The 9937-nt window shown below is 48.8% G+C and overlaps 1 protein-coding gene across 1 annotated transcript in view; it reads right to left on the reverse strand.

The window, feature by feature from the left end:
* Positions 1-9937, reverse strand: part of TMPRSS4 (transmembrane serine protease 4) — a 54231-nt gene that overhangs the window by 24026 nt on the left and 20268 nt on the right. Inside the window, exons 3-8 of the mRNA XM_012558174.1 lie at positions 9561-9713; positions 8174-8303; positions 5304-5405; positions 4275-4315; positions 1859-2018; positions 612-778 (exon numbers count right to left, since the gene is read on the reverse strand). Coding sequence (XP_012413628.1) covers positions 612-778; positions 1859-2018; positions 4275-4315; positions 5304-5405; positions 8174-8303; positions 9561-9713 — 753 coding nt within the window. The remainder of the gene's footprint in view (positions 1-611; positions 779-1858; positions 2019-4274; positions 4316-5303; positions 5406-8173; positions 8304-9560; positions 9714-9937) is intronic.

Below are 9937 nucleotides of genomic sequence, written 5' to 3' on the forward strand. Positions count from 1 at the left end.
TACTAATGTGCCCCATGATTCTCCAAGGAGGGAGTTATAGTATGAAAGTGTTTCCCAAACTTAGTTAACAATGGAACCGTCTTTTCCCCAAGGAACCAGTGTCCACAGTTGGCATGCTGATCTAAATACTACTAAATATAAGTGTGAGTCATCTAACAGAACTGTTCAAAGGTTCTATGGTCTCCCTTAGAAATAATAAGCTCTCTACCCCTCGGGAGAGCAAACAGGGGCACAGTGACCCTTGGCAAGGAATATTGTGCAGGCTTTTGGGCACTGGTTGGGGTAGGGGATAGACTAGATGATCTTTTAGGTCCCTTGCAACTCCAAGATTGGATGAATCTGTATAACTCTGACTCTAGGTGCTCCAAATGGAGAAGACAGACCCACAAAGAAGGAGGATGGTGTGGCACGCTAGCTGACAGCTCTGAGAGGGCTCATGGCATTCAGTGAGGTTAAGCTAATATAGTAGATGGAACCAAATGTGCAAGCTGAGGGCTTGAGAAGGAAAAGCGGTGTGTCCAAGGCCACTTGGTAAGCTACGGGCAGAGTGAAACTAGAACCTGACCCTAAAGGGCTTGGGTCTCCCTCTGTTCCCAGGTACCGCCTCTCACCTGAGAATGTGAGTGGGAACTGCAGCTTCATGAGGGCAATGTCTTTCTCTTTGGCGTACATGGTGTTGAGCTCAATGATGAAGATTTTGGCCACAGGTAGGGATGGGAAGTTGCCCATTTTGTCTGAGCCGACCCTCACTTTCCAGTTGGACACATCAAGGTGCTTCCTGGGACCAGAGAATAGCTGAGTTCAGGCTTGAGCCAAGCATGCCAAAGGCTGGGTCCCCATGGTCCTGTGGATTCCAGTACTGGGTGTCCCTGCCTTAGGAGGCAACATGATGGTGGGGGCAGGAGATGGTGGAGTAGGGGCCGTCTGAGGAGTACCCACCACAAGTCAAGTTCTAAAAGGGAATTTGATCCTTCTTCCCCAGTAAAACCCACCCCAGGAAACTTTCAGCTGGTGAGCTGGGGAAGGGGCTGTTCCCAATGCCCGAGCTGTAGAGCCCCTGGTATTCTCTCCTTTAACCCTTTCTATGGTCTATATTAGTCAAATGGTATTTGTATTGTGGTCAGTTACATAACGTACCTGTCTTTCTCCCTACAGCAGACACTCCTTTGTATGCAAGGGTGTCTTTCCAGGAAAGAATTCATAGCTTTTGTTAGATTATCAAAAAAAAGTTAAGAACCAGTGACCTAGACCATGAGCTCCTCGAAGGCAGGATGGTGTCTAGTGCGCTTAGGTACATAATATTGGGTACATAATATGGTGCTTGGTACGTAGTAGGTACTCAGTGTATGTTGAATGAATGAATGAAAGTGAAGAGGGCCTGGGAGTGATCTTTTCCCAGAAATATAGGCAGTCCTTTCTTGGCTGGCCTGTAAGGGAATCTATAGTTATTTTTTAAAAGTTTCTGGACATAAGAAGGGAGTGGCAGTGACTCTAGATCCTGGAACCACTTCCTAGAAGGCTGACAAAAAGCACTGGAGACTCCAGGGAGATGGTGATAGCTTGTGTGTGTGTGGTTGGGGGCAGTGGGGAGGGGGTGAGGACGCTGGATGTCTGATGGTTTCCCACCGAGCAGATGTCAAGCTTGGTGACAGCACCCTCTAATTAGACCTTCAATGCTTAAAAAAGGACACCCTGTCCAATGCCTTATTGGGGTGGCCAAACTCTAGTACATGGCCTCCAGGGTGAGAGTGACAGGGAGTGAGGCCATCAGACAACAAGTCAGAAGACAGGGTCCCAGCCACTCTGACCCGTCTATGGCCTTGATCCCCCAAGGTCACCTAGCAGCTTTGGGCCTTACCTGAAGCAGTGGGCTGCCGTGAGAATCCAGTGAGGGTCCAGGATACTCCCTCCACAGATGTGTTTTCTATCGTATTGGACACTGACCTGCCAAGGCCAAGAATCCACAGAGGCCTTCTCCCCGCCCACCACCCGAGGGGCCTTCAGGCTCTCCCCACAGGCTGGGCTCGGTAGGAAGGAGGGAGAAAGCAGGAAGTTAGACTCTTGGGGGATTGGGCTGCCTCCCCTTAGAGCCCAAAGTCTATCTTGAGCACGGCCCGTGTGACTGTCACAGGAGGGTAGGGAAGAATCAAACCAGTTTCAAATTATTCATGGCAAGTACTGACTGTCCCAGACCACAGTCTCTCCCCAAATCTCCCTCTCCTCTTTCCGGCTTTGGATGTGTTTAGGAGTTCAGCTTGTGAACATGGGTGTGTCTATTGTGCTGGGAATTCATAACCTTCAAACCAGTGATGCAGAATTATGAAAATCTGCCTAGGTGGAGTGTCCCCAGCCGCTCCCGCTGAGTAACAGTAAACAGACGCCCACAAGCTCCTTTGAGACCCGGAAGTGGGGAGAAAATTTCCAAAACTGGATCTTTCCATTCCTTAGCATCACCTTTCTCAAAGTCCCTTCCTCCTGCTGAATGAGCTTCCCAATCAGACATCTTGTCTTCCCCCTGTCCCGGCTCGCCCGTCCCACCCTTGAACGCTTTTGAAAACCTACAACCCTATTTCCCCACCCCCATTTTCTCTCACTTTCCAGTAGCCACCACTACAGTGGATGTTCTAAGGGGGAAAGGCCAACACCCCCATCCTGGGAGCATGGCACTATACTAGGTAGAGGATTTTCAAACACCGTCTAATTTCAAACACTACTTTCTGCATGTCCCCTACTAGCTCACTTAAGTCCCTTAGTATTCCCCCTTGCTTGTAGAGTTCAGCTTAAGCTTCTCCTGGCAGCTTCTTGCTGTCCTTATAAAAAGTCCCTGTCTAGCCAAACCGATCTGCTTCTAGTTCTCTAAAAAGTCATTCTGTTTTTGCTTAAGAAGGTACTGACATCCCCTCCCTGAAATGCTGTCTTCTCCCCGTTTATCAAAATCATTAATCAATTCAACAGATTTACACGGAGTGCCTATTGGTCTCAAGGACAGTACTAGATGCTGGGAATAGAGTGGCAAACAAGATAGAAAGACAGACATGGCCCCTTCCCTCTTGGAGCCTACAGATTCATTCTTCAGTGGTTAGCCCAGGCACTACCTCCAGGCCATTCAACCATTCCTCTCTTGGAATGTCCTTAGCCTGCCTTGGGTGTTGGCCAGCCTTTTATTGTTGCCATGCTTAAGCCCTGTCTTCTCAGTGAAACTGAAGGCTCCTCAAGGGTGGGTTTGTGACTTATATCTCTTTGTGCCTTTGGTGCTGCTCAATGAAGCTCAGCTGATGTGATCATTCATTCATTCATTCATTGACTGGCCACCATGTATCAGACCTCACCCACTAGGTACTGTGGGGGTCGTGATGATGGATAAGAATCATAACATCCAGTAGGGAAGCATACATGTTGCTAAGATGCAAAGGCAGTACTGATAGTTTTCCTCTCCTCTTAGGCCTTCCCAATTCTGTCCATCCCTCCTGGCCCCACTCAGCTCTACTTCTCGCACAAGGCTGATAGGATGAATCTGGGCCATGGTGCTGGTTTTCTCTTTTGATCTCCTCTGTTAGAGCTAGAAGGGTCTCCTGAGGTCCTCACTGGTCAGTGGACTAATGGGCCTCTTTGGAAAATGAACCCCTGAGAAGCTAGGTGAAATACTCAAGGTCACACTGGAAGTCAGTGGGGCTGGTACTCAGGTCTCTGACCCTGTCCAGCTCTCTCTGCAGCATGCCAACTGTGATAACTACTCAGCTTGGTACTTCCCACGTGTTGCCTTCCATCTCTATCTGCTCAATTATAAGCTCTTTGAGGATAGTGGCCAATTCTCTTACTTGTCTGGCATTTTCTACTTCTAACCAGCACCTGGCAGTGTTAGACACATTCTAACTCTTCAATGAATTTTTGCTAAATTGAATGTGGATCATCTGACCTTGGATAACTGAACTGATTGTGACATATGAGGTCTATGTGAGCCCTGACTAGTGTTGAGGAGGGGGTGGGGGCCAGTCCTGCCATTTCCAGTGTTCCTACTCTCTCTCCCAGAAGACCTGGGTACCAGACCTTCTTCCAGGTCTCTGATCAGGTTGTGTGCCAATGGCAGGAGGGAGTTCTTAGCATCAATCACCGGAAGGATCATCAACCTACAAGCCCGAGACCCAAAGCGGTGAGGGTGGGCCAAAACAGAGTGATATTTGAAGTCCGAGAGATTTAAGAATGAGGGTGAAGTCCTTTCTTCCTGCTCATTGGCAGCCAAGGGCCCAAATCCCCAGAGACAGGGGCGTACTCACCAAGGCAGTGCAGGGAAACCAGGGAGCCTGAGAGACAGGGTCTGGAAGAGAGACACAGGGGCCCTATGGTTTCTGCTTCTCCCCTGACTGGGAGGCAGGGACTTGGGCCTTCTGGCACTACCGCATTGAAGTTCCCTCCCAACCACCTGGGAAACCACGAACCTGCATAGTACAGGCTGCTTAGAAATGGCATTAACACACAGTTCAAAGCAATTCAATTCAATTCAATTGGATTCAACACCCCTACTATTGAGCACCTACTCTGTTCTGGGCCCTGCTCGTGTCAGAGCCCAACTGGGGATTCTGGCAGCCTGAGATGGAAGACAGCAGAGCCTGGAACAGAGTCTGCTGCACTGCGGGCATTCCAAAAGGAAGAACAATAGGATTCCAATGGAATTCCAGGCAAACAATCATTCTGCTACCACCCTTGTCGTTTTCAAGATTTACTCCTTGATGAATAAGCACCCTCAGCAACACCCCTGAATGCTAAGAAGCCAGCATCCTCTCTGAGCCACTCTGCTGCAGAGTGACAGATTTCCTTTAGACGCTGTGCTTTAGGCAGGGTAGGGAGGCCATGAACAGCCATTGACAAAGGCCATGGAGTCTCTTTCCCTGGAGAGCTGGGAATGTGGGGAGGACTTACTCTGGCCTGGATAAGTGGCAAGGAAGGACAAAGTGGCCTTTGGAACCTTGTCTGTTAGCTTTATTAGGAACTTAAGTCAGTAGGAGAAAACATTTGGTTTTATTATTCAGACTGATGGAAAGGTCAGCTTATCCATCTCCCTGCCTTCAGGTAGGACAGCACACTTAGTTCAGCCCCACTGAACAGCTGTTCATTAGAAGACCTCTCAGAAATGTAATTCTGTACTCTTGGTATTTAACGATCTGCCTGGAGAGGGGTTCTTCCTGTTGTCTGGCTTACTTTCCCCTTGCGGCCAGTCTGCTCAGGGGTGAGCTGGGCTGCAGTCCTAATAGCAGCTCCAGACATTAGCCTTTTGTAGGCCAGAAGGTATGCACCCTCTCACTTACCCACTTGAGTTCTGCACACGAAGCTCCTGGCTGTTTTCTGTGATTTCAACGACATCCAGATCCTGGTCTGGGCTAATCCCCACGGCTCTGAAGGTGGGTTTGCTGCTCATGTTGGGAGGAACAGAGAGTTGTGAACTGGGGCAGGAGATTAGAACCAGATGGTGGGGAGTAGCCTCCAGTCCTAGGAGAAGGTGGGTGGCAGAGTGGGGAGCGATATGAAAGTGGGGGTGGTCTTGGTTAGTGAGGGTGGAGCTTGGTTTGTTATATGATAAGGTACATTCCCTTGACATCTGAGGACTCAGCCCTAGGCACAAAGCTGGCACAGCCTTGTTTTCTTGGGCAGGGAAGCCTAGTATAGAACCCAGAGCTCCGGAGAAAGGGATCCCTGTTCCTACCTCCCAGCTCTGTCTCTATTTTATGGACAGAGTGATATAGCACCCAAACTTTGTCCCAGTTGTCTCTTATTGTTCATAGTAGGGGGAACAAGAAGGCAAAGGGATCCAGGTTATCTTCTCCCTCACCTTGGAGGGAACTGGAATGTGGATATTCAGCTCTCCCAACAAGGCATTTGGCCTGAATTTGGTAGCGAGGGTACTTTTTTGTAGCCCCCTAGGAGACAGGTCAGGGCTGTACCAGTCTTCAAATGAATCCAGACGAACATTTCTCTCACTTGGCCCTGACTCTCTCTTTCTCTCTACTAATCCATGTTTGTCTTCTTTCAAACCTTGGGTTTAAATCTTCCCTCCTCCAGGAAGCATTCCCTGATTAATCCCATCTCTCTGATTAATCCTTTACTGAATCTGCCTCTTCCAAATCTCTCCCTTCCTTCCCCAACCAGTCATGCTAGTACGAGCTCCGCACTCAGGGCTGCAGTTAATCCGTAGCACTGGCTCACTGACGTATTTTCACATTCTCCACCAGGAATGCTGGTACCCATGTGGTGGACCTAGGAGGACCGGAGTCTGGCAGTGCTCGGTTTTGTATTAAGAGCCCTCAAGACCTAGGTTTTTGTCTTGGCCCTGACACTAGTTTGATGTGTGACCTTGGGTAGGTCACATTCCTTCTCTGGGTCTCTCCAAACTTCAGTTTTCCCCTTTGTAAAATGATGGGTGGACCAGATGATCCCTAGGATCCTTTCCACCTTAAGCCATCTAAAGTTTTGTGGTCCTCAGACAAGAATAGCCCCTAATATAGGCAGAGGAAGGAAAGTAGAGAAATCTGGGACCCAATAGAAGGCGGGACAAGGGTGGAAATAGACATTCTCTGGAAATTTAACCCCAGTTGACCAATTACATTCTGATGAATGATTCTAACGAACTTTGATTTTGAAGGTCCCAAGAGCCAGCTGACTTGGTACCTTAGCGAGCTCAGGAAGGACAGCAATTCCGGGAGCCTATCACCTTAAGAACCCCTGGTTTCATAATCAAGACTCAGCCTGCTGTCCTCGGTAGAGCTGACACCGCAGTTGGCTAGACTGCAGTGGGAGGAGGGGCTGCTGCAGCAAGAAGAAGGGGAGAAGAATAGCAGTTGTGGGGCATGCCTTCTCAGCTCTTCTCGAAAATACAGGTGGCGGGGTGTCCTCTCCAGAGGGCCCTGGCAGTTGCACCCCATGGTGGGCAGAGAGCAGCAGAAGCCTGATAACCAGAAAGCAGAGATGGCAAGTAGATCTGATCAATTAGTAATGGCTGCCTGGAGCTTTTATGGGAAAGGAACTTGAGGCTGCTTTAGAGATCGATGGGAGAGAGTGCTGTGATGGATGGGTGATGTCTGCCTAGTATTCATCATTTCTGCCTAGTCTCTGGGCCCAATTTCTTAGAATCCTGAAGGAGTTTGGGGCCTGCCTGGGAGAGGTTATCCCTCTGTGCAGCTGAACACATAGGTTCTTTTCCTTCTCTAGTTAGTCTGTCTGGGTAATCAGCTGTCTCACTTCCCTTCTCCCCCTCTCTTTATAGATAAAGCCCCATGAGAAGAGAGAATTACCCAAGCTAGAAATAGAGATGCTGCTAGAAATCCTATGCCCAGGAATTAGGGGGCCTCGGGGTATAGGGTTGCTATGAGTCGGAATCAACTGGTTGGCAACGGGTTTGGTGTTTTGGTTTTGGGCACAAATTCCACTCCTCTGTCTCCCAGCTACCACCCTAGCAAGTTACTTACCCTGTCTGAGCCTGTCTATAAAATAGGCATAATAATAACTACCTTTTTGGTTTTCTGCCAGGATCAAATGAATATAAATACATATGCTAATTACACTTATTATAATTATACACTTTCATCTACTCCAGATTTGGAGCTGCTTTTGAAATTTGCTGAGAGAGCTGGGATTGCTTATGGGGCTCCAATGAAACCAGGTTTGCTTAAACTAAATTTTAACCAATGGAACTTTAGTCAGTGAATAAGGTTTTTGAATTCTGGGCCAGAGACAGTGTCTTGCAAAGCCAGGAAGGAAGAAGGAGTGAGGATTGAGGAAAAAAAAGAAAGGAGAGGGCTGCAAAGGAGTTAGAACTGTGTGTGCATGCATACATGTGTGAATGCATGTGTGTGCGCATGCACACATGCATGTGTGTATGCATGTGTGTGCGTATGGGGGGGCATACATTCTCTCACTGACACCTCATAATCATCCTATGAGGCTGACATTGCTTTGTTCAATTAACTCTTGAGGAAACTGAGGCTTAGGAGATTTACTTCATGTTACTTGTAGCGCAAGTGCTAAGAGCCAAAAGCAGGTCTGTCTGACTCCAATGCCCATAATTTTAGCAAAGAAAGAGGAAGGGAGGTAGGAAAGGAGGAAGGGGGGGAAAGAGGAAGGGAGAGAGAGAGATAGGAGGGTTAGCGGCAGGGTCTTTCTCCCGGAGGCATGGGTTGGGTACCTGTCATAGCCCATCTGCCCACAGGCTGTCTTGGCCAGAGTTTCCGTGAAGCTGTCGAAACAGACGGAGGCCCAGGCCCCTGTGGTGGCATCCAGCACCTGCAGGGTGGATCGATCCTTGGAGAGGCGGACTGGGAGGGGAGGAAGCTGGGTCAGCTGGAGGGCAGGGCTCATCTGGCCAGTCCCCCTCAGAACGCATCATGAGACCAGCCCAACCTCCCCCCACCCAGAACTGTGGAGCACTGTAGAGCACCAACACTTTCAATAACAAGGGAAGTGCCTCCATTCGGCTCTGCCTGATTAAGCCGTTGAATCGACTCGGATTCATGGCAATCCCATGCGTGTCAGAGTAGAACCATGCTCCTTAGGGTTTTCAATGGCTGATTTTTTGGAAGTAAAAATCAGACCTTTGTTCTGAGTGTGAACTTAAGCTCCAACCTTTTGGTTAGCAGAGAACATGTTAACCATTTGCACCAACCAGGGACTTCTGATGGAGCTAGGGTGACCAAATGTCCTCGGGACAGTCTCCATTTTGACCTGTTGCTCTGGTACAATTATTAACAGTGCCTCCTTTTGCTCTTATGGTGTCAATTGTGGTGATAAGTTATATGGTCATTCTACTCATGATCTACCACAATTTGCCCGCTTGGAGAAACTTCTCGACAAGGGGTCCTAGGTCCTTCTCCATGAAAAATCAGAAGGGGAAATTTGAATGAGAAGTATTGTTAGCCTTAGGATGACAGGTACCCACAGGCATTTGACTTCTGATACAAAAGGAGCAAATACACAGCATGTTACTTAGCCCTGCCCCTTGAAATCCCCCATCACTCATCACCTGGGCTATCTTTTCTCTTCAGAGCCCAAGTACTTGGTGGTTCAAGCTGGGCTAGCCCAATCCAAGAAAGAACATGGGTTTTTATGTTTAAAACATCACATATTCCTTTGAAGGACCTACTCCATTCCTGATACCTAGCAGGCTGCAATAAATACTTAGGATTAGCAGGACCAATAGCTGGTTAAATGACTTTACAGTCTCTTTTCTAGCCCCTTGAAATAACAGATTCATAGAAAGGAGGGAACTCCTCAAGATCATCCAACCCAGCCCTCAAGGTCATCAGTGCCATCCATGTGCAGCAGGAATGCAGCAGGCTCAATGACAATTTCTTGTCCCCTCTGGTTCACATTTGTCCACAAAATATTTACTGAGTGTCTTTGATGTGTTAAATACTGGAGAATCTAAAGGTAAACAAGATGTGGTCCTGCTCCCCAACCTCACAGTAGGTATGGAAACTGACAAGTAAGTGGCAGATCCCACCCAGGTGACCAGGGCTTCCTGAGCTGACTTCCTGCTGTGCCCAACCCTCTTGCCCCTCAGCCCCTGGACTCACCTCCCACCAGAGGCCCATCAGGGTAGTTCTTGACACACTGCTGCTCGTCTTCCCCCGAGGCACAGTCCTGTTGGCCGTCACACACCTGCCTCCTGAGGATGAAGTGGAAGGGCTGCCCGCAGAGGAAGTAGTACTTGTCCAGGATCACCTTGCCTGGAAGGCAAGTGCAGGGAGGGCTGAGGGCCAAGTAGGCGGCCAGGGCAGGGAGAGGCTAGGCTTTCCTGAGAAAAGAGCTGAGCTGGGAGATGGGCAGATTTGGGCTCCAGGACCAGTTCTGCTACTTAGTAGCTGTGTGTACATGATCCTGAGCCTCGGTTTCTTTATCTGTAGAGTGGAGAGAATAACACCAGCTCCATACCTATAAGATGGCTGAAGAG

This window comes from Trichechus manatus, unplaced genomic scaffold (genome assembly GCF_000243295.1).
Source record: "Trichechus manatus latirostris isolate Lorelei unplaced genomic scaffold, TriManLat1.0 scaffold00143, whole genome shotgun sequence".
NCBI lineage: Eukaryota > Metazoa > Chordata > Mammalia > Sirenia > Trichechidae > Trichechus > Trichechus manatus.